General features: G+C 37.1%; 1 protein-coding gene across 2 annotated transcripts in view; it reads right to left on the bottom strand.

Annotated features, from left to right (window-relative positions):
* Nucleotides 1-25936, bottom strand: part of DICER1 (dicer 1, ribonuclease III) — a 100046-nt gene that overhangs the window by 9161 nt on the left and 64949 nt on the right. For both annotated transcript variants that reach the window (XM_071213716.1, XM_071213714.1), the window contains exons 14-25: nt 17458-17590; nt 16355-16430; nt 15539-15678; nt 13089-13268; nt 12639-12852; nt 12284-12437; nt 10974-11156; nt 10606-10711; nt 9788-9963; nt 8205-8988; nt 4633-4788; nt 284-1178 (exon numbers count right to left, since the gene is read on the bottom strand). In XM_071213716.1, the coding sequence (XP_071069817.1) occupies nt 284-1178; nt 4633-4788; nt 8205-8988; nt 9788-9963; nt 10606-10711; nt 10974-11156; nt 12284-12437; nt 12639-12852; nt 13089-13268; nt 15539-15678; nt 16355-16430; nt 17458-17590 (3197 nt within the window). The remainder of the gene's footprint in view (nt 1-283; nt 1179-4632; nt 4789-8204; nt 8989-9787; nt 9964-10605; nt 10712-10973; nt 11157-12283; nt 12438-12638; nt 12853-13088; nt 13269-15538; nt 15679-16354; nt 16431-17457; nt 17591-25936) is intronic.

The raw sequence follows: 25936 nt of genomic DNA, 5'->3' as shown, positions 1-25936 counted from the left end.
AAAATAGCAAAGAAAAACCTACCAAAATATTAAGGCTCAAATTCCTCTAATTATGAAGCATATAAAATGATACACATGCCCATATGTAAGATAGCTATAATCTCAACTATCAAAGTTAAGGGGCAGTACTTGCTCCCAAAAAGATGAAGAAAAAAATAGAATTCTTTTTTATTCTTCTGCATCCTCCCCCTGGCATGCAAATGAAGCCCTGGGTATGGACATGCAGAGCTAATACTGCATCTCGTTTTCAGACCAAAGGCAGTTTGGTCCTGGGGCTCCTTACCAGTGATGGTATTGTAGTGGTAGGAGGCATGTGTAAATGCCTGCAGAAGGTAAGCCTTATTCTTGAAACTGTAGCTGATTTTCTTTTCAAAATTCTCAAAACCCGATATAAGGTGATTCAGTGTTTTATCTGCATCAGGATGATCAAACATACATCTTGGTGGAATCTTCAAACAACCATATTCCAAGTCTTTAAATACAGAAGAGTGTGAACTGGCTACAGAAGCAGCAGCACAGCTCGCTGAAAGATTCTTTTGTTGGTTGTTGAAATGCTGCCTAGCCGGGCGAACAGCATTTTCCCGATCGGTCCGTTTCATTACCGGGAGCACCTTCAGCCCCAACGAACAGAGGAAAAGTTGAGCAGCCCTCTCACCACAGCTGGTTAAATAGCAACCCAGCAGGGCTTCCACACAATCCGCTATGCTTTTGTCAGCAATACACTGCTCAGTATGCAAGTCGTAAGAAATGGACTGTTTTCCTGTGTCAACACCACAGTTTTCTTCTGATGGATTCCAGAATCCCACCACAAAGTCATCCTCTTCAACAGCTTTGCTAGGATCCAGATAGCACATTGCATCCCAAGAGCTATAGTCAAAATCCTCAAAATCAGATGAAAATGGCATACTACCTAGGGAGGATTTTTTGGGCATTTTCCATTCATATGCAGAATCAGTGGTTGAAAAAGGAGAAAGAGAAATTTTCTTTACAAAAGCTCCTGATCCCATTAACATGTTATCTATAAATTTGATATGTTCCTGATCATACTCCAGGAAATCATCTTCATAGTCGGCCTCCTCCTTTGGAGCCCTCCACAACAGATCCTCCTCCTCCTCGTCATCATCTTCCTCCTCCTCTTCCTCATCCAGTTTGCCATTAGCCAACATGCAGTCTTTTGTCTGAAATGAGGGGGAATGGGGAAGGAGGGCAGACATAACTGCTGTTTTTAAAAGGGTTGGAAACTCAATAAAAGCAAGGGTTATGGATAATTTCAAATGACAACCACAAATACTAAAAGGCAACTTTAAAATCATGGCCATTTGTTTTCAATTAACATAAAATAAGTTATTTAATCATATAAACAAAGTAAAAACATGTTCTTTGAATGTTCATTTTCTAAGTTATAAATGGCCTTTATCCAGTATAAAGCTTTAAGTTAAGGATTTTGTACATGGATATAAAGTTAAAATTAATGTCTACGATGCAAAACTTAGGCAAGAATTCTGACTCTGGCAGGATACACAATAAAAGCACTCATGCGCCTATCACAGAGATCTTCAATTTCGCTGAGTTTTAAAAGGTGGTGACCTGAGTTTTAAAGAGATTTTCAAATTAATAAAATGAAATTCCAGATGTAGAAAAAGCATTATCTTTATAATTATGTAAAAGTATAATATGAAAGCAGATAAATTTATTTTTAAAACCTTTATAACATTAAAATGTACAATTAGGGTTTTATAATAAAGTTTTTGTCCATTATTTCCACCTCAAATCAAAGTGCATTTTCTACGATGTAAAACTAAATTGCTTTGCTTGAAAAATAAAAGTGATCACTGAACTAAGCTATGAATTTGAGAAATTATGCTTTTCCCTTCCATTCTGAGCTACAGTAATCAGATGAGCAGATTACAGCACAACTGACAAAAATAGGAGAAAATTTAGACTAACATGAAACACAACAATCCAATTTCTGTCAGAAGATCTTCACTAATTCCAATTTCTTTGGCAAAAGCTTATTTGTGAATGACAGCCTTAATAATGGGCTCAAATTCAGTAATGATGTAACTTTTTTGCAATGCTAGAAAGATGCCAAATTTCTATTGTGCAATAAAAAGGAGGTGGTGGGGACAGGGAAAGGCAGGAGGGTATGCTTCAATTTTGATTGCAACACTTTTCCACAGTATTCTGACAAAAAGTTTTTCAAACTTTCTGTCAAGCATTTTTAAAATACTGCAAATATTTCATTAAATCATACTCGAAAAGTATACACTGCATTTTTTAATAAGAAATAATAGTAATAAGCCATCCCGCATATCTACAACTATATACTTACACATTTTTTTTAATTAAAAAAGTTTATAAAACCTTTTCAAGAACAAGGAAGAATACCAAAAGAAACTATAATGGCAGATTTCCAAGGACTAAAAAAACATCTTAGATGTCACTGTGCCCTGTCTCTACTACAGAATATGACAACATGCAAATCCTAGCAAGACTTACTTCATTCTTTTTAGACCAACAAGCTGGGGTATAAATAAACACAATTTTTAAAAATAAATATTTTAAATGAAATAATTTCTTGCTAAAAACTCTCTACTTTCCCAAGGTAACATGAGATGTTTTTGACCACTGTTTGATCCTTAAAACAAAAACAGGTCTAACTGCAATCTTTAAAATCAGACAATCTTTTCTAAAATTAAAAAAATATATCTTTATATAGCTTTAAGTAAATGTTACCATAAGCTAAAATTGGCAGAGCACATGCACACGCACAAAACACAAAGGACTGAATTTTATCACTAGTAAATTGCATGATCTTGGGCAAAAGTCATTTCATGCCTCTGGGTTTCAGGTTCTTCATCTGCAAAATACTTGGGGTTCTACCTCATTAAATGATTTCCAAGAGCATTCCAAGCTCTTAAACACCCCCACACACACACATACACACCAGCCCACAAATCCTTTTCTCGGACATTTCAACTGGGCTTGTCACCTTCTCACCTAAGAGGCATTCCTGTGCAAAGACGTCACTTACACCTAAGTACAAAGGGCAGGGAAGGGATGAAATAAGCCAAAAATACACTGTATTCTTTCCAATATAATGGAAGGGCTTATTTCAATATAAGTATAAATTATAGATGAAAATTTGAACAGTATTCTTTAATCTATTCCAAGAACCAAAGTGCCAAGTCATAAGAAACATTAGGAAAATAATGAAGAACTTTGTGTTGTATCTTAAAAACAAAAACCAAAATGCCATGCCAATGTAACCTTTATGCTACAATTTTTTTTAAAAGTTAAATATATTCTGAAAAGGTACTTAAAAAGCAGGGTAATTGTTACTGGAATGTTTTTAGTAATAAATGCAATCTTTCCTCCAAAGCCCTAGTAATTCACACTTTCCTCTAAGGTTTTATCTATTTCTAAATTAATAACAAATATAATTCTTCTGAAACAACTTGCATTAAAATATTCTCTAAATGCTTTTCCAGAGAAATTCAATTTCTGACATAAGCCAAATACTACCTGAGTTAAAAAATATATATTCAAGAGGAGCGGGCTTAGCTCAGTGGTTTGAGCGCCTGCATCCCATATACGAGGTCCTGGATTCAATCCCTGGTATCTCCTAAAAAAAAAACAATGGGAGTAGATGTAGCTCAGTGGTTGAGCACCTACTTCACACATATGAGGCTCCAGGTTCAATCTCTGGTACCTTCTAAAATATATATATATATTTTTTTTTCAATGAATAGGTAAAAATTAGAATAGAGTCATAGAGTATGCTTCCTGGAAATATTTAACAGACAGCTAGGGTATGTATATCAGAGAGAAGACATAAAGATAATGTACATTTGGAAGTAATAACCTGTGAAAGAAATAGTACTATCAATGTTGGCATAAAGTAAAAATGAAGTAACAATGTGCCAGTTTATCATTAAAGCAAAATAAATCTCTGGGAAATGAAACTGCCTGAAAGATCAACTTTCACTTTGGAAGAGGCACTACTTTTTCCCAGCCAACCACAACTGACTGCTTTCACTGCTCAGAGGCCCTCCAAGGTGCCCTCTGGTGGCCTTCAAGACAAGACAAAATGAAGCAGCAGTTGCTAATACTTGGAGTCTTATGTCATTGGCAAGATTTAAATTATTTTCAGAAAACCACAACCTTTACAGATGATTTTTTTTAAGTTAACAAGAAGAGAAACAGTCCTAACCGAGAAAACCCTGAGCTGCAGAAACAAGATTTTATTGAAAATATTTCACAGATAAGAGATCATGAGTCACTGAAAACTCGTTTCATTAGACAGAGCTAAGGATCTCTGATAAATTGTAGTACATAATAGTAAATTATGGTATTTTTTAAGCCACAACATCAGATATTCTTCTGCCTTTTAAAAAGGCAGATAATAAAAAGAGAAATTGTTCTCCATTAAAATTACAACACTGTTTCTGAATTCCAATGAAAAGACAATCTATTCAAAGGAATTAATGCAGTACATCAAATATCTACTCTTTTATAAACATGCCATGGAAAGAAACAAACAAAAAAATCAGTAGAATTAAATTTCCCCCCTCACCACAAAATAAGTATTTTAAAAGTATTAGGAAAGCCCTCTAGTTACCCCAAACTCACCATTTCGTCTTTTTCCCATTTATCTGTGTTACTTTTGTCTTGATTTACTACATAACCAGGAGGAAGCCAATTCACAGGGGGATCAAATATTGACACCACCATGCGGCTGGGCAGGCCTTTCTTTTTTCCAAGGCGATACAGATTACAGTTGCTGACCTTTAGCAGAAAATATTTATAAAACACTTTTCCATCAATGATCACTGTGGGAATCTATACAAAGCATACTATTATATCTTAGACCTTAGCTATATGTTCTCCATGATACTATAACTGGTCATCAATTATAAGGGTCATATCGTTTTTCTACCTATTCATGATAAGAAAATAATATGAAATTCCCAGGTCCCTATATCCTTCAGTGTAGTTAGATGACTGTTTCTGAATATAAAATGCAGATCACACACGCAAAAAACTTACATAGATAAAAGATACAAATCCCTGATAAACAAGTCAAAAGAAACTGTTCAGACAACTTCAAACTTTTAAAAATACAATCTGGTGATATAACATGCAAATTGCTAACTGGGGCTATCAGAAGAGAAAAGAACCCACAGAAAAAGTCAATGTGTCTGAATTTCTCGGTGAAATTAAGGGAAAGAAGTGTCAACTCAAGCTAGAAAGTGAAAACTAGCAGGCAACAGAGCTAAGCCACAAATATGACTTCAAATGTAGTGATCTCTCTAACACTGTTCTTCATTTTGGATAGCATTTCAAGAAACTTTTGTTCAACCATTTAAAAACAGAGCAAAAGGTTAAAGAACAACTCCATTTGTTTATTCACAGTAATAAAACAGCTTTATTTTTTACCTTCTGGGGTACCTTGCTTTTCCTAATGCTTCCGCATCCTCCCAAATTGCTCAAATCTGCATTTTTGTCCAGTTTTTACTTGGAAACTAGGGTCTACAATCAACTTCATTTTCTAAAATCTAGATTCCTTTTTATTTAAATACTTCACAAGCCCCTTCCACCTAACTCAACTACTATTTAGCCAGCGCCCCTATGCGAAAGGCACTAGGTCAGGCACCCCAGAGAGGAGAAAGTCAGCAAGACAGGGACACAGTTCTCGCAAACCACACCAGCTGGCCAGAAAGAAAAGCCTACGTATGATATTCACTATGTGCAAAAGTGCTTTCCCACGCTGCCTGAGCATGCCAGGCTTAAAATAACTACTGGTTTCCTTTTCCATACTAAGAGAACAAAGTACCACAAATGCCAACAAGAGGAGAAAGAGCCATGGGGACACAGACGAGAGGATGATCACAGTCAAAGTCAACAGAAGTGATTAGCAGGATGGAAAAGGAAGAAGGAACTATGGACAGACTTATGCAGGACACAAAATCTGAGACCAGTAGAATTCAGCAAGTTGAAGTGTGGAAGCGCATTCTGAGAGAAGAAACCACATGGACAAACACACAGAGCCTGGCAGGGGATGCTTGTATAAAGAGGAGCAAGACACTTAAGCTGTGTTGGGAAATGAGACCGTCTTGGGGGTGTGAGTACACTGACAAGGGACTGACACAAGCCAGGTCGAGGGAGTGATGATTATTTCTAATAAGGAAGACATAAGGAATAAAGATTTCTGAGCAAGAAAAATGGATGCATTTTCATAATATAAAATAATTCCTGGGAGCAGATGTGGCCCAAGTGGTTGAGGGCCTACTTCCCACATGGGAGGTTCCGGGTTAGGTTCCCAGTGATCTCGGAAAAAAAAAATGACAAGCAAACAAACAAAAAAACAAACTCAGGGGAGCCAATGTGGCTCAATGGTTGAGTGAGGCCTTCCCACTTACAGGTCCTATTTCATGAGGTCTAAATCACTCACCCTAACCCTGACTTCCTACACTTCTCACTCCCACCACTGCCAGCAGGCCCCCTTCCTGGTTTGCAAACCTGTTATCACTGTATCACCAGGCTCTCTAGAACCATCCCAGGAGGCACAGAGGAGTGGGGAAGAGTGTGGCTTGAGGGTCAGGCACACTCCTGACTGCCCCAGACTGGCTCGATGACCTGACCTGAGCTAATTAAAACTCTCTAGACATGACTTTTATCATCTGCAAGATGGGGGCATCTTATCTACCTCTCAGAGGCTTGCTGAGAAGATTAAATGAGATAGTGTTTGTAAAATGCTTGGTCTGGTGCCAGGTGCTACTGAGTAATATCAGCAGCAGGTTGGTACCACAGTGAGTGAGATCTCTAAAGCCAGATTATTTGGGTTCTGCTCCCTTATGTGCCATGTGAACTTGGGCAAGTTAACCTCTCCTGCCTCAGTGTCCTCATCTATAAAATAGGGATAATAAAATATGTACCTCATAAGATTTTAATGAAAATTAAATCAGGTAATATATGTAAAGTGATTAGAATAGTGTCTGGCGAGAGTAAGCACTTTATGTTAGCTAAAATTTTTATTTCTTCTGAAATATCACTCACATAGCCCCTTCCTCACTGCCAGAACTCTAGTTCAGTTCTATTTTCTGCTTATGGTTAGATTTCTTCAAAGGGCTAACTGATCTCTCAGCTCAGTTTTTTTACTTTTCAATCCACATGACATTCTGCTACCAGATTAATTGTTTTTAAGTATCACTATATTAATAATCCTGTGCTCCAAATTCTTTCAATAATGCCTGTGACATTCAAAGAATGAAAGCTCCTTACCCTAGTATTCAAGGCCTTCCACAACAGGTCTTCACCTCACCCACCTTTTTGAGTCTTTTCTCAGATATTTCCACACGTCTGACTGCTGCCACAGCTTATTCACTGAGCTCTGACATGCTTTGTCATTTGTTCATTTTGTTTATGAACTATAAACTCACCTCTCCCATTAAAGTCCTTCCTGATCACTGGTGAAATTCCTTCTTTTTAAGTGCTTAATCATAACTAGCAGCTTTGTAAGTTATTTGTCACACAAGCCTATGTTGCCTTGTGACACCTTTTTTAATTATCATTTAAATATTTTACTTTCATTAATTTTCCTTAAGTCTTAATTCCACAACCATGTTTAAGCATCCTTAAACAGCACAGCTGAGTTAGAAGTCAAGTACCAGAGTCACTCCAGTAGAGTAAAACTGAGTTAGGTGAAAGTCTATTACTCTTCCCTTTCCCTGACTGTCCAAAACCTTAAAGATGAGCCCCTCCACGAAAAGACCTGTGTCTTCTTCATATATGCATGCCAGGACGGTACCCTTCCAAGTAAACACTTAACTAAACAAAAGCACAAGGTCCTTAAACGACTATGTTCCATATTTCTTTAAATGCCTCTCAGCATGCAGTAGGTGTGGACACACCCAAGTGTGATTTCATTTAGACTGAATTTCCACCAATAAATAAGGCACATGTACATCAGCTAACCCCCCAACCTGAGTGCTTCATCACTGAAGAGCAGATTCATGTCAACCTCCACTGGCTTCAGTTGGCCCTAGTGGAATAATGGACAGCTATGCTGGTCCAGTGTGGCAATCTCTGGGAATAATACATTCCCATCATCTGAATTGAAATTATCCAATACTTTAAACCACTTTCAGGAACACTAAATACTTACTCTAACTGTTCAAAACAAAAGAATTCTTATTTCTTACCTTTTTGCTTCTCATATATGAAAGGCGGCCCTCGTGAGCATCAGGATAAGTGCAAAACAGATATGTGGTGATGGCATGCTTTAAAAAGGAGTCACCAAGCATTTCGAGTCGCTCCAGGTTAAATCCATCACTAGCATTTGAGAGGGTCAAAGCCTGAAGAATAAGCCCAGGATTTGGGCCCAGGGTCCTTGGAGAGTACCCGAAAGAAGGGCTCTGTTCAGAATCCAGCCTGTCCTTGAGCGCTCTAACAACTTCTGTAGTACCAGGCAGCACGGCCATCATGGGACTTCCATCTGAGGTAGATGTGTTAGCATTTCCATCAAGGTATTTATTACTCAGTAGAGTACATTCATTGCTGGGCTTGAGCTGGTTCTCATAATTGTATAAATTCTGAATGGGATATGAGGTAGTTGGTTGTACAGGTATTTCCTGCTTGTAGTAATTCAGCTGATTTCCTTGGCAAAAGTCTCTGTTAGCTAAATCATAACTGCCATTGGCAAGATTTTTATTGTAAGAAAGACCATTAATTGCTGTAAGATCTGTTGAAACTTCAATTTGGAGCTTACCAGGTGACTCACTGAATAATGTTCTGCAGTTCACAGACATTTGGTCATGATTTTCTAGAGAGGAGGTTCTATTAGCACCTTGATGTGCAGCATTTTCAGGGACTACAATTGTGCTGTGCTTACAGTAATTATCATTTTCAGCTGAGGTGGAGTTAGAACTTGAGATGAAAGATTTGCTGTCGATAGATTTTTTCCACCCAAAGTCTAAGTTAGGGTATCTGCAAAGACATTTTGATAATTTTTCATCAAATCCTTCACAAGACCTAGGCTCAACGCAAGAGCAAACTGAAGTAAAAAAAAAAAAGATCTCCACAAATATACTCCTACTTTAGAAGGGAAAACAAGTTTCCAAGTCAGAAACTAATATTCGTTAGAATTCTGCACGATATAAATTCTAGAGTGGAACATGATTTCTGTATTGCTTTAACCCCTCGCAGTGGTTGAGAAGTGCAGTGGTTGAGAAGATCTACTGGTCTTAGAGCCAGCCTGTAGGACATGGAGCCACAGACCAGGGCCCTTGTTGACCAGCTGGGTAACTTTGGGCAATTTACAAAATTTCTCTGTGCTTTGGCTACTGCACTGTAAAATGGAGCCAAAAGCAATTCCAAAAGCAATTCCTACCTCAGGACTGTCCTAAGGATTATACAGGTCTTAGCATTTAAACCAGTGCTTGACATTGTAGTAAAGTACTTAATGATTATAGTTATCATTATTACTATTATATTTTAAAGTTCCTTTAATCCCAAGGACCATCTTGGTCTTGGTCAACCAGATCATCAAAATTAAATTGAGTGGTCAGAACAAATAATTTCCTTATAATGCAGCAACCTTACTGCTAGGAAGAAAATAATGAGGGCAAAAAACATGCTGAGGCAATGGCTTTTTAATATATAGGTTTTTTTAAAGAAGAGGAAACAGTTTTTAAAATATCTGCATATTAGCAAAGAAAAGTTCTCCTTTGTCATTTCAACAGTCATCATTGTGAATGGGATTACAAGACCCATGTTCCAGGCATACCTAAAATCTGCAGGAAGTGATCTGACTCCCACACCAGCATCGCTGGCTGTTTGGGCTCTTAGCTCCTCCGCAGTCAAAAGGCAGTGAAGGCGATAAAGTATGCTGGGGAGACAAACTGCTTTTCTCCAAAGTGATGCTGGAATTGGATGTATAGCACAGAGTTCTGGAACCAGTATCTTTGAGTAAGGAAAAAGGAGACAGATAAATATAAAGCATACACACACACACACACACACACACACACACGAATAAAAAGACCAATTTTATTTATGAGTAAAGGAAAAAAATCTTAAACGCTATTAAAATCTAATTTTAAAAAATAAAATAGGGGAGTTGATGTGGCTCAAGCAGTTGAGTGCTTGGGAGTCCCAGGTTCCCGGTGCCTCCTAGAAACAAAAAAGGAAACAAACCAAAAAACTAACTCAGGGGAGCTGATGTGGCTTAGTGGTTGAGAACTGGCTTCCCACATATAAGGTCCCAGGTTCAATCCCTGGTCCCAGTACCTCAAAAAATAAAATTAAATTAAAAATAATAAAATAAAATAATCTTTTAAGGCCAAATGGGATTTATTTTAGGATCAACAAGGATGACTTAGTGATATAATCACATCAATGGGCTGAGTATAAACACAAATTCTTGTTACTAAAAAGATATTCAAATAGAATTCAATGCATAATGTCAATTAAAACAAAACGAAGTTGAAAGGTTAGGTAACTTCCAGAAATTTCACAGATCACTCAATTCATTTGATAATATAAAATCCAAATTTATCTTTAAAAATATTAAATTATACTGACTAGTAACAATTAACTCATTACCTGTTTATTCTGCAGACTTTCCCATTTGGCTTTCCTCTTTTCAGCACTGCTTAGAGGAAGAGCTTTCCCTTTCTGATTCAAATGGCGTGGTGTCAAAAGATTAAGTCTAAAAAGATTTCAGAATAATTTTATCAAACAAACAAAAATAAATACACACTCTTAGAGTGGGCTCTCCAATTTCAGGTATCTAGGAATCACCTGAAGAGTTAGTTTAATTGCAGGCTCCCTGGGCTGCACTCTGAGCAATTCTGTGCACAAGAATCTCTTAGACCTCAGGGTCTCCACGTGAGTAGTAGGTGATGGTGCCTACTGACCTCTAGAAATGATGCCTCAAGTGAAACCTACATGTCATTTCGAAAGCTCCTTACCTTGAGGATGTGTGGTCCACATCCAGCAGTGGCTGGTTGAGATTGGTCAGGTCAAGGTTGTACTTTGTTTTATAATATTCTGCAAAAGTTTCATATTCAGGGGAAGGAAATTTACTGAGTGGCGTAAGATCAGTGTACACATCAGCTACATAGAATCGATGAGGCTGATCAAAATTGCGATATCTAAAAAGAAGACAATATTACACTTTTGGTTAAATTAACTATTCCTAAAACATAACTGCTTTTAATATAGAAATACAAATTATGATTTTAAAGAGTTCAAAAGTTTAAAAGTCTAAGTAGCAGTAATAAAAACTTCAACTCTAAAGCATATACTTCAAGTGGACTTGAGACAATGACAAGAATTTTATTTTTCTCACATAAAATCTGTCTTTCCATTCTCCCCTACTTTATTATTTTTGTTCAAAATAGCTATACTTTGATACCACACAAAAGCTAAATGGCACCCACAAATATTTAATTTCACCAATATAAACAGTATAGAAAATGTCCAATATGCAAATAAGTAAGCAAATCTTTGTACATCAATGCTAGACATGAGCAAGACTTGCCACAGTAAAATGCTCAATAATGCTACCCATATTAATAGTTTGATAACTAACATTTAAAAGAATGACTTTGAAGTGCAAAAATCAAAGAGCTAGTATTTCTAATTCTTTGAAAAGTGCCTGTACTTAATTTTATTGCCCAGAAATTCCATTCCCAAAGTATTCACAATCAAGAAAAAAGAAAAGCATTGTGATCTACCATCTTCATTGAGCTTAAATTTCTTTTCCTTTTTTCTAATTTTTTCTAAAAAAATTTTAGGGAGTGGCTGTGGCTCCAGCAGGTGAGCACTTGCCTTCCACATAGGAGATCCTAGGTTCGGTTCCCAGTGACTCCTGAAAAAAACAAACAAGCAAGCAAAACAAACCAATTCAGGGAAGCTGATGTGGCTCGGTGGTTGGAGTTCAATCACAGGTCCCTGGTACCTCAAAAAAAAATTTTTTTTATATGAAACAAAACTATTAGTTTTGATCAAGTTCTACAGTGAGACTTTGGAGATTAAAACGATGGAGATTTTCAGAAGAAAGTATATCAGTATCATTTAGATTATCTGACAAAGGAAAATCCCTTCACCTAGTGTTTTAGGTTTTGGTTTTTCAGGCAAGCAAACTGGAGACAATGGGTCCCAGAAATACCTATTAGTAATGTCAATGCCAAAGTCACTGCTGTCTTTTCTTTCATTTCCTTGTGAACAAAAGAATCTTTTGAAACAAAATAGAACCACCATTTTCCTTTCCACCCACCTTGGAATGATAACTGCATCCTGGTAATCTTCTAATTTAAAAACAAAGGGTGTTTCTTTTGAATATTTTGTACTGGGAATGCCTATGCGAGCTTCAGATTTCTCAATATCTTCCATGAATTTAAAGTCAATGTCCAAAGTGCTGGAGTCATTAACTTAAGGAAGAAAAAAATTCTTTAGCTTGTTAAAAATATAATATAGGTAAATTCTTACTTAAGCTAAATATTCACATGTAATTTGGGTCTTATAACCAATTAAGAGAATTTTATAGTACATAAAATAAGCTAACTGCCAAGTAAAACCTTCATATGTTAGCTTGTCTAAGACAACACTTGTAAAGTCTAGGTCCTTCTTACCGACATTAAGAGGTAGAACACAGTATGCTGAATCAGCATCTATAGGTTTAAATTCTAGTGCAGGTTTTTCAAGCCGAAGAATATGTGAAAATATATACTGGTGAAGTCTTGTAATCAATTCGAGCATTTGTAGAGACAATGTGAAACCAGACTTCTTCAACTCAATAGATATGGTAACCTCTCCAGAGCGTGTGTACACAGGAAAGTGTGGAATCTTAGGAAAAAGAAAACAAAGCACACATCCCACCCCCAAGGTTAACAGGTTATTCTATTTCATTACAAATATCACTTCAGAAAAGAAATGATGATTTCTATTGGTGAAAAAGGGAGACACCTCAACTTTTAAAACATTAAACATACTGAGGTAACAAAAGGCACTTACACAATTTTTTTTTCCTTTTTTGTAAAAAAAACCAAGATACTTTAATATAGTCATTATCAGGTATTTACCTGAGGTATGGGTTTAGCTGTCAGTATTCCAAAGCATCTTGCAGTATCTTCCGGGGGATAGAGCTTTCGCCTTCTAAAGTTGAGTTCATCAGGTAAAGGAGTAGTTAAAACCATGCCTATCACATACAGGTAACAGGGCTGATCAGGTTTGGGATAACTATCCCTCAAACACTCTGGAATCTAGAGTAGGAGAGAAAAATCAAGCATCAGCTCAAGTGTAATAGACTCTTTACTAAAAGCTTTACTGCCTTTACTAAAAGCTCATGAGAAAAATCTAAGAAAATTCTCAGTTCACAAGGCCTCCTAATTATGTAACCCAGCTGGGGAAGTAAGCACTTCTCAAGTCTGGGCTGTACCATGGCCCAATTCATTTACCTTAGAATGCGTACGTGACTGTAAACCTAACACCAAAATGATATTTTAAAAAACCAAACACTGCAGTGTTGTTTTTTTGGTTTGGTTTTGTTTTTTTTGCAGTGTTTTTTTTTAAGTGCCATTCATTTAATCTACTTCTTTTGATGAGAGACTCTTTTCTTCCTTGGGTTTTTTAAGTTTTTAGTCACTCTAGGACTATCAGAAAATAAAGGTGGACAAGTTTTTTAAAATGACCCATAATGCTATCGCTCAGCAATAACCTTTATTAACATCTTGATATACCATAGAGCCATCCAGACCCCAGCACCAATGCATATAATCACATACACATATATATTTTTCATTAAAATGGAATCATACAATATAGATGTGCTATAAGTTCCTTTTTTTATCATCCAGCTACTTCATTAAGAATATCTTTCAAGGGTCAATATGAATCAATATCATCATTTTTAATGGCTACCTTGTTATACAAGTGATGCATAATTTAAGAGATAATCTGAGATTATTTCTAAACGTTCAATTTTAATACAATCCTACACAGTAGGGTCTCAGCTTCTAAGGCTCAATTACATAAATAATTGCTTCTTTAGTTAAAAGATATAGAAAATGATGGCTAAGAGAGGGTTATGGCTAATAGAATACCAAATAATAGTGGCTGTATCAATTAATTAAATAGGCTGTAAGGCAACACTATGCTTCTCAGAACGCTTACCATTTATCATATGAAACTAGCCCAGTGATCTCTAAGTAAATGTTAGAATAGGAAAAATGGGTAGGGGGAAAACAAGCCTTTAGGAAAATGGGTAATATTTGTGTTAGACGTTTCTCCCTTTCAAAGTTTCTAACAATTAAATGATAACAAGGTTTACATGGTTATGAGTGACTTGCATTGTCATGACATAGAGCAGCCCCTCATACAGAGCCTACATGTTCAGCTACAGCTCATTTCCTCACCAATTGGCACCACCAACCCCTCTGGCATCCCTAAAATTCACTACCTCTAGCCCACCACCCCCTAGTCATGCAAGGGAAAAAAATCACCTCCACAGTTACTTACTGGCCCTCAGGTCTTACCCAAGCCCCAAACCCCTCCCACTGACCAAGCATTTTCCTGCCTACAGATATACTATATAAATTCATGACTGCTTCTGCCAGTGGTGGGCTGTCTATTCTTCAGACCCCGTCTGTTGGGAGAGCTTCCCAATAAACTTTCTGTCTGCAATCCTCAGTCTCCATGCACCAGTGAGCGCCTTTCCTCTAACAATTTGTGAATTCAAAAAAACAAACATGATTTTGAATTATGAAAATGCTTAACTACATGCAAATTTAAAAAAAATTTTAAAGTCAAATCTGAAAACGTAAAAGCAAAACAAAAGCACTGCACATTTTAGTCTAAGTTGAAAGTACAAAGCAAACTTTTGTTTGTTTGGGGTTTTTATGATATGAAACTTGAAAATATTAATAAATATTTTAAAAACAAGTACTTCTCACCAGTATGGTAATAACAAGTCAGATTCAGAGCTGTTTTCATGTGTGAATCCTGCTAAGATGTCACAGATCAAACTAGACACAGTTCACTGAAATAATACTTTTCACCTCCTAGGAGCCCAGGTCCTAACTCTTCACAGATACTTATGCTTATACCTTTCCAGTGTGCCCCATCATTTGAGAGGGCATCTTTTTGCTTGCCTGTTTTATCATACAAATCCTCTTTTATCTTAGCCTCATTCATATGGAAAGCAAGACTCTTACTCCTAAAATAAATGAAACAAAAAGTATCACTTTAAATGAAATAAACTCATTCCAGGTAAAATCTGATGGATAAGCCTAAGGATCTTCATGAGGAAACCAGCAAAAACAATGTTTAAAATGGGAATGAGCACAGAATGTACATATGAAAGTGAAGGGGCTTGTCTGAAAGAAACTGTGAAAGGGGGAGGAATGAGCTGAGATCCAGACGGGGCCAAATTACAAGGGCCTGGAAAGTCAAGAAGACAAATTCAAATTTGATGTAGCAGGAAATAAAAAGTTGGAAAAGGCTAGACTTTTATTCAGTTTTTATCAATACTAACTGCTTTTGGGTAGCACTGTCTTCGTTTTGTGGAACCTGGCCTTCCTGGAACATTGGTTTCTTCTTCATCGTGTAAATCAAGCTCTTCCTCGTATTTAACAGTCTCTTTCCCAACAGGCATCAAATGATCATCCAGTTCACCTAAGAAATTTAAAAGGAGAATTAACATAAACAACCCAGATTTTGCCTAATTAATTAGTAAATCGTCCAGAAAAGCACCCTCTTAGGAAGAGCTGGAAGAGTAATGAGAACTGAAGCATCGCTGTTGCTATTAATAATGTGAACATCATCAGATGTGACTCTTCAGGTAAAATCTTTTTTGGCAATCACGTATTCAGTGAGAGCAGGAGAACAAATTCCCTCCTCAGATTCAAAAATAAAAACATCTCAACAGAAAAACAGCAAGACCCACCACTTTTAAACAGTCAGTAAAGGGCACAGAAAATACTGCCACTAAAAAAAAAAAACAACCATTATGGATTAATTTATGCACTACTATACACTAATATGAGGGACTGGTATATCACCAAAGAAACACTCATGATTTAACAGATAAAAGATCTTTACACATTCAAAAGAGGTCAGTAAAGGAAGCAAATAAATTACAGTAGTTGCAGTCAAGCTGTGGAAAACAAGGAACTCCTGCAACATGGTAGAATCTTCAAATTACGTAATTTCTACATCTGCATTCACCAAAGCAAGTTCACAGCACTACAAAATCCTTACAGATCTATAAAGTCCTTGGTAGGCTTTTTTTTTTTTTTACAATGTTAGTAACTTTATTTTTCTTTTACATGTGCTTTTAAAATAGACTTACCAATTTTGTGCAGTTTTTCACAGCAAATGAGAGCTACAACTCTCTCAGCCAATCGTATACAGTTCATTGGTGGGCCCTGAAAGAAACAGAAAACCTTTTCATTGAATATGTACGTAACCATATTATCACAAGCACATGAAAAGACCTACAAAGTCTCTATCTCAATATCTTTGAAGTTCAATTTACCAGAACAAAATTCTTTATTTCAGAAAATGCCAGCAAGATGAGTTTCCTGATCTCCATATTTTTGAAACAGGGATCTTTAAAAATCCTGCACAGCAAAAAACTAAAAGAACTATAATTAAGATTTTACATTTTTGATGAACTTAAATTTCAATATTTTAGAGTACCTTATTTTTGCTAATCTGGAAATATATAACAAAAACAAAAAATAAAGCTATATTGGGATGTAACTGTAGCATGCATTAGTAGTGCTCAACAATTTTTTAAGTACAATAAAAATGAGCCATTTCATACTATCAGGAAATCAGTGTGGGACTAAGGACAGCAGTTACAGAAAGGCAGATTTTTTTAATTTTTTTATTTTTTGGTACCAGGGCCAGGGATTGAATCCCGGACCTCATTGTGGGAAGCCGGAACTCAACCACTGAGCCACATCAACTCCCCTGAGTTGGTTTTTCCATTTGTTTATTGTTTATTTTTTAGTTTTTAGGAAATACCAGGGATCGAACCCAGAACCTCCCATGTGGGAAGCAGGTACTCAACCACTTGAACCATATCATTTCTAGAAAGGCAAATTTTTGAGTCAATAACAAAATAACTAGAGCAGCTCAACTACATTTACTTGAGTTCTCTTTAACTGAAAATATCTAAGATGCAGCTGAATCCTTCGGTCAGAAATATTTGTTGATAAGATCTTGGAGAAAATTTCAGAGGTCTTCTAGTCCAATTCTAGGAGTCTAATAAGTTATAAAGTCTACTGAAGATTTTCAAGTGTAGTTTACATGAGATTGATAAGCCTACTCTTAGAAGTAGATTTTAAAACCGAATTTACCCATAACTTGCACAGTATTAAAGAAGCTGGAAAAAATCCATTAATAACATTCTTTAAAGGCACAATGATTTTTTTTTTCTAAACTTACAACAATGGAGGCTCGAAGAGGTGAGTTAATTGGCAGATAAAGAGTTGAGTAAAATGTACCATCAGGCAACTCTCGTGTTCTACATTTAGGAGCTAGATGAGTAAATGGATCACTTGGTAATCTAGCACAGTATCTGTGAAGAAAAAGAAATTCTGATGCTGAATCCACAATTGATAAATAGATGGAAAAATTTCATATTGCTATTTTACAACCTAAATTTTAGTTTCTTGTGAGCCTCTTTCCCTCTTCTGGATTAGTATTTATATTTGGAGTTTGAATTTCATTGCCTTAAACTTTCAGTAGGTAAAGAATGCTGTGCAACAAAACCTTTTGTGATGATGTTCTATATCTACACTGTCCAATACAGTAGCCACTAGCTACCTGTGGCAACTGGGCACTTGAAATGTGGTGAGCACAAATAAGAAACTGAATTTAATTTAATTTAAAATTATAACATGAATTTCAATAGCCATATGTGTCCGTGTGTCTACTGGGTAGTGCAGAAAGTACTGTTTTGAATCCATTAAGACAACATGTTGCCAATGTTTGTTCCTTAATAATTTTCTATTTGTCAGCAACTATCAGAGCCTGTGCAAGAAAAGCATCAGGCAGGAGGCCACCCCAGTTCTAGTACAATGAGGGCATCAGAGTAGGAAGACCACCGAGCAGTAGCACAACAAGATGGCTGATAAGGGGAGGAGGTAGCTTGGAGGGAGTTGGGGTCTGAGAAAAGAGGGTGATGGGGCAGAAAGTCAGCCCAGTTAGGGCCAGGACATATGCAAGGAGGGTGTCAGAGTGGATAGCAGCCCTGCAAGAGTCAGGGTACCCAAGAGTGGTGTCATTCCTATAACACAGAAAGAGCAGTTATATACAGGGGAATTGAGGGCATAAGTAATTACTTTAAGGAATGGGACCAGGTTTCTCACTATTAGAGGAGAGGTACAAAAATAGAAAGGAAGAAATCTAGAATGAACCCAACAGTGACTGAAACTGGAGGTGTCAACGGACAGGTAGTTAGATATAGAAATAAATGCAGATGTAAATGTTAATGTAGGTCTATACATGATTTATTTTCTAGCTCTGTTGCCTAAAGAACCTGGCAGTAACAAAACTCAACAGCAACAAATACTCCTTGTGCCCAAATCTTAATTTCTAAACACAATTCACTCTCCACTAAATGAGTCAGGGCCTCTTAGACAAATAGTCAAATCCAAGGCTGGAGCAGGGAAAGTATGAATTGAGCCTACAACAACTTATCATGTCATAAAATAAGGAAGTTTTCAAAGAACAATGGTACATGTTAAAAAAAGACACGGAAGCCAGAAGGAAAGGGGTTCCCATTGGCCAAACCTGGGAAAATTTTAACATCAAAATAAATAATAAATAGTAACAGGTTATATAACCCATTGAATAAAGCAGGAGTTCATGAGTTCAGACTGAGGTTAAAAAAAATAAACAAATAAATGAAGAGAAAGCCTTCCTTACAGTAGAATGCCCACTAATAAATGTACAAAGAATAATGGAAACTCAAAATAACCATTCAGCAACCATCACAGTAATAATTAATTCAGGCAAGAAACAGCAATGAATGCTTAACCTAATGGGTGAAACTGGAAAGAGGAATAAACTTTATATAGTTTCAAAGTATCATCCTATGGGGAGCAGGTGTAGCTCAGTAGTTGAGCACCTGCTTCCCATGTACTAGGTCCCAGATTCAATCCCTGGTACCTCCAGGGGAAAAATTTTAAAAAGTATTACCCTAAGAAATACTGGCATGAAGAGAGAAAAGGTAACTTTAGAGAGAAACCGTTCACCACTGGGTGAGCTGGAAACTCAGCATCACTTGAGTGGTATGCTGGCCAAAAATTTATAACCTGGGTCTCCTCATGAGAAAATATAAGCTAAACCTAAATTGAGAGACAAGTCTACAAAATTACGGGCCTGTAATCTTCAGAAGTTTCAAGGTCATTAAAGTCAAGGAAAAGAATGAAGAATACTTTCAGGCTGGAGGTGACTAGGGAGATGTGACAAGCAAGTACAACCCATGATACTGGATAGAATTCTTTTGCTACAAAGGACATCCTCACAAAACCTGAATGGGTCTCTCTGGGTAAAGGGTATATATGGGAGTTGAGTATTCTTACAACTTTAAGCTTGAAATTGTTTCAAAATAAAAAGTTAAAAAAAAGCCTTTTAGTCCTTCATTTTTTTTCTTCTGATATTTACCCTGATATATAATCTAGGTTTGTATCTACTTTCCTTAGTTCTTAGAAATATTATACCAGTTCAGGACAACGTAAATTAGAACACACACAAAAATACAAAATAATTGCTCCTATTTTTATATATCATTATCAATGGAAAATTCAACATTATCCAACATTATGGCACAAAAGACTACAAATTTTGGGACTCAGAAAAAGAGTAAATATTATAAAATTAAATTAAATCTAATCAAAATAAGCATGGACTTCACTGTGTCAGCCTTGTCAATAAGTACTGAACATTTAGTAAGCAATACTGTTTTGCTTTTTGACAAAAAAAAAAAAAAAAGACTGGAAGAAATATTTTCTTTTGCTCATCAAAATATTACATGCCATAAATGAAAAGATCAGTGACAGTTTGGAAAATATAAATAATAATAAAATACTTAGAGGTGTCTGGACATCGATTTGGAGGGAAGGTAACAGAGAGGATTCGTCTGTGAAATATACACGGAGATCCCAGCTACCTGTAGAGGATTCCCTTCTTGGGTAGGCGGAGACGAGGCATCTAGCCCCGCTCGGTGGGGCTGAGCCAGGCCGGGCCGCAGCGGCGGACGCCGGAGCCGGGCCGCGCTGCGCCGGCGGTGAGCGGGGCCGGGCGGGGCCGAGCCAGGCCGAGCCGGGCCGCGGTAGCGCTTGGAGCCGGGCGGGGCCGGTTCAGGCCCCGGCTGCGGGCCGCGGTAGCGTTTGGAGCCGGGCGGGCCCGGGTCAGGCCGCGGCGGGTACGGAGCCGGGCAGGGCCGGTCCAGGCCGCGGTGGCGGGAGGTGGATGCCGGAGCCGGCTGGGCCGCTGTAGCGAGCGGAGCTGGGCGGAGCCAGGCCAGGCCAAGGCGGCGTGAGGAGCCGGGCAGAGCCGGTCCAAGCCTCCGCGGCGGGCGGAGCCGGGCCTGCGGAGGGGTTTCTGTTTTGTTTTTTTTTGTTTGTTTGTTTGTTTGTTTTTTTAATTTTACTTAATTTTTTTTTTTTTTTTTTTTTTTTTTGAGCATCTGCAGTACTGGGGAGTTCGTGGGCCCTGGGCGGCCTATTGGGGGTTTGTGGGAAGGGAGGTGCTTGCAGACCCATTTGGGCAGACAGACGGGGGGGTTTTAGGGCAAAGCGGGGGAAGTTGTTGTTTTAGATAGTGTTGCAATTGTGACACGTGTGTACCTGTATCTCTCTTCTCCCTATCCGTTCCCCACCGTTTGCCCATCCTCTTTTTCTTTCTTCCTTTCTTCTTGCCTTTCTTTTTTCTTTATTATAATTAGTTTTTTTTTTTTTTTTTTTTTTTTTTCGGTTTTCTCTTTCCCTCTTGTCCCTCATCTTCCACTTATTTTTACTTTAATTCAAGTATACAATAGGTGCTACAGGGAACACCTCACATTTGCTGGGTTTTCCCATCCTCCACTGCCTCATTTCTGTGTGAACTGATTTAGGCTACCTACACTATCCCCCTTCCCCTGCATCTTGATATCCACTATCATCTACTGTCTCTCCTATATTCCACCCCCCACCTCCCGTTCTTTGATCCACAAAGTGTCTAACTCTTAATTTCTAATACCTTTGTTCTGTTTTCTGTCTATTATCCACTCTTGAAACTATTACCTTTCTTTTCTTTTTCCCTCTCTCATGAAAACAATAGCTGTGTAGTTCATACCATATTCCTCCCAAATTCAGTCATCAACTTCATAAAAGGTACTCTACCTACAGCTATAACTCTATACAATCTACATGAATCTAACCTCCATCCTTCCAGATCTCATATTCCTGCTTTATTAACATACATCACCAATACAACTTTACACTTTTCCCTTGCTTACACAATTGCCTTTCCCCAACACTAATACTTTCCTCTAAAGTGAACTTAACCAACAACAAGTAACTAGAATAAGAAGAAAAAAGTGACAAAGAGAAGATATAACACCTGTGCAAAAATAACAACTAATTAACCTCCAAGAGCAGACAAAGAAGCTAAGGAACTGATTAAATTCGTCAAAATAAAGAGATGACCAGAAAGCAACAAAAATCTACGAACCAAACCAATAATCAGGAAAACATGGCTGAATCCAATCAACAAACCAATAATCACGAAGGGGAGCAAAACTTGGCACAAGCAATGAAAGATCTCAGAACATTTATCACCGACAAATTTGATGCAGTAATGAAAGAGGTTAACAACATGAAGACATCACTTGGAGGGGAAATTGCAGACATACGCAAAAACATAACAGATATGATGGGAATGAACACCACAGTTCAAGAAATCAAAAATACACTTGCAGCAAATATCAGCAGACTAGAAGAGACAGAGCAGAGAATTAGTGATGTGGAAGACAGTACATCAGAAATCAAACAGATAGTAGAAGGGGTCAATAAGAAGATAGAAAAAATCCAATTAGGATTTAGGGACCTGAATGACAATGCAAAACGCTCAAACATACGTATTATAGGCATTCCACAAGGTGAAGAGAAGGGAAAGGGGTCAGAAAGAGTGTTGCAGGAAATAATGGCTGAAAACTTCCCAAATCTACTGAAAGAGACAGATGTACATATCCAAGAAGCACAGCGCACTCCACAAGTCATAAACCCCAACAGGCCCACCCCAAGACATATACTTGTCAAATTATCCAATGCTCAAGACAAAGAGAAAATCCTAAAAGCAGCAAGAGAAAAGAAAACCATCACATACAAGGGAAGCTCAATTAGATTAAGTGCTGATCTCTCTTCTGAAACCATGGAGGCAAGAAGACAGTGCTATGATATAGTCAAGGTACTAAAGGAAAAAAATTTCCAACCAAGAATACTCTATCCAGCTAAACTAGCATTCAAACATGATGGAGAGTTCAAAATATTCGCAGACAAACAGAAACTGAAAGAGTATACCAACAAGAAACCTCCCCTTCAAGAAATTCTAAAGGGAGTTCTGCAGGAAGAAAGGAAAAAACAGGAAAGGCAAAGTTGGAGGAGAGTATAAGACCAACAACAACAACAAAAAAGACAAAAAAAAAAATATACAAACAAAATATGACAAACACAAATCCAATCAAAATATGGCTAACACAAATAATTCCTTGATAGTAATAACACTGAATGTCAATGGATTAAACTCACCTATCAAAAGATTCAGACTGGGACACTGGATAAGGAAATATGACCCATCCATATGCTGTCTACAAGAGACACATCTTAGACCCAGAGACGCATGGAGATTGAAAGTGAAAGGCTGGAAAACAATCATACAAGCTAACAATAACCAAAAAAAGGCAGGAGTAGCTATATTAATATCAGACAAAATAGACTTTAAATGTGAAACAATTGTGAGAGACAAAGAAGGATACTACATTTTAGTCAAAGGGAAAATCTGTCAAGAAGATCGAACAATCATAAATATCTATGCCCCTAACAAGGGTGCCTCTAAATACGTCAGGCAAACGCTGGAAAAACTAAGTGAAAGAATAGATACATCTACAATTATAGTGGGGGATTTTAATACACCACTATCAACTCTGGACAGAACATCTCAAAAGAGAATCACCAAAGAAACAAAACATCTGAATAGTATATTAGAGGAGCTCGATCTAATAGACATATATAGATCGCTACACCCAAACACAGCAGGATATACATTTTTCTCAAGCGCACATGGATCATTCTCCAAGATAGATCATATGCTAGGCCACAAAGAAAGGCTGAACGAATTCAGAAAGATTGAAATCATACAAAACATTATCTCTGACCACAGTGGAGTCAAGCTGGAGATTTGCAAGGGAAAGAAGCCCAGATTTCACACCACGATTTGGAAATTAAACAACACACTCTTAGAAAAACAGTGGGTCAAAGAGGAAATCTCAAAAGAAATCAATGACTACCTTGAAACAAATGATAATGATAACACAACATACCAAAATTTATGGGATGCAGCAAAAGCAGTACTGAGAGGGAAGTTTATAGCCATAAATTCATATATCAAAAAAGAAGAAAGAGCAAAAATTGAAGAACTAACTGCACATTTGAAGGAATTAGAAAAACAACAACAAAGTAACCCAACAGGAAGAAGAAGGAAGGAAATAACAAAGATAAGAGCAGAACTAAATGAAATAGAAAATAAGAAAGCACTTGAACAGATAAACAAGACCAAGAGCTGGTTTTTTGAGAAGATTAACAAAATTGACAAACCTTTAGCAACACTAACAAAGAAAAAAAGAGAGAAGATGCAAATACACAAAATAAGAAATGAGAAAGGCGATATCACCACTGACCCCACAGAAATAAAGACTATCATAAGAGGATATTTTGAAAAACTATATTCCAACAAAAATGACAATCTAGAGGAAATGGACAAATTCCTAGAAACACATAAACAGCCCATATTGACAAAAGAAGAAATTGATGATCTTAACAAACCAATCACAAGCAGAGAGATAGAATCAGTTATTAAAAATCTCCCAACTAAGAAGAGCCCAGGGCCAGATGGCTTCACAGGTGAATTCTATAAAACATTCCGGAAAGAACTGACACCAATCCTGCTGAAACTATTCCAAACCATCGAAACAGAAAGAGCATTACCCAACTCCTTCTATGATGCCAACATTACCCTAGTACCAAAGCCAAACAAAGACATCACAAGAAAGGAAAATTACAGACCAATTTCTCTAATGAACCTAGACGCAAAAATACTTAACAAAATACTTGCTAATCGTATTCAACAACACATTAAACGAATTATACACCACGACCAAGTGGGATTCATCCCAGGTATGCAAGGATGGTTCAACATAAGAAAATCAATCAACGTAATACACCATATAAACAGATTGAAGGAAAAAAATCACATGATTATATCTATTGATGCAGAAAAAGCATTTGACAAAATACAGCACCCTTTCTTGATAAAAACACTCCAAATGATTGGAATACAAGGAAATTTTTTGAACATGATAAAGAGTATATATGAAAAACCTAAAGCCAATATTGTTTACAATGGAGAAATCCTAGACTCCTTCCCTCTAAACTCAGGAAAAAGACAAGGATGCCCACTGTCGCCGCTCCTATTTAAGATTGTCTTAGAAGTACTTGCTCGAGCACTGAGGCAAGAACCAGAAATAAAAGGCATTCAAATTGGAAAGGAAGAAGTCAAAATTTCATTATTTGCAGATGACATGATCCTATACATAGAAAACCCTGAGAGATCTACAACGAAGATTCTAGAACTCATAAATGAGTTTAGTAAAGTCGCAGGTTATAAGATCAATGCGCAAAAATCAGTAGCATTTCTGTACACCAATAATGAGCAAGATCAGGAGGAAATCAAGAAACAAATACCATTCACAATAGTAAATAAAAAAATCAAATACTTAGGAATAAATTTAACTAAAGAGGTAAAGAACTTATACACTGAGAACTATACAAGATTGTTCAAGGAAATCAAAGAAGACCTAAATAAATGGAAGACTATTCCTTGTTCATGGATAGGAAGACTGAACATTATTAAGATGTCTATCCTACCAAAATTGATCTACACATTCAATGCAATCCCAATAAAAATCAATGCAGCCTTCTTTAAGGAACTAGAAAAACTAACTATGAAATTTATTTGGAAAGGAAAGAGACCCCGAATAGCCAAAGACATACTGAAAAAGAAAAACGAAATTGGAGGAATCACACTACCTGATTTCAAAACATACTATAAAGCTACGGTGGTGAAAACAGCATGGTATTGGCATAAGGAGAGACATATAGACCAATGGAATCGAATTGAAAGCTCTGATATAGAACCTCACATATACAACCACATAATATTCGATAAAGCCACCAAACCCTCTCAACTGGGAGAGAGTGGCCTATTCAACAAATGGTGTCTGGAGAACTGGATAGCCATATGTAGAAGAATGAAAGAGGATTACCATCTCACACCTTATACAAAGATCAACTCAAGATGGATCAAAGACCTAAATATAAGAGCCAAGACCATAAAAACCTTAGAAAGCAGTGTAGGGAAACATCTACAGGACCTTGTAATAGGTAATGGATTTATGAATATCTCACCAAAAGCACGAGCAGCAAAAGACTAATAGATAAATGGGACTTCCTCAAAATTAAAGCCTTCTGCACCTCAAAGGAGTTTGTCAAGAAAGTAAAAAGGGAGCCCACAGTGGGAGAAAATATTTGGCAATCATATATCTGATAAGAAACTTATAACTTGCATATATAAAGAACTCCTACATCTTGAAAATAAAAAG

Source organism: Dasypus novemcinctus, chromosome 3 (genome assembly GCF_030445035.2).
Source record: "Dasypus novemcinctus isolate mDasNov1 chromosome 3, mDasNov1.1.hap2, whole genome shotgun sequence".
NCBI lineage: Eukaryota > Metazoa > Chordata > Mammalia > Cingulata > Dasypodidae > Dasypus > Dasypus novemcinctus.
This window is presented reverse-complemented; position numbering and strand designations above follow the sequence as displayed.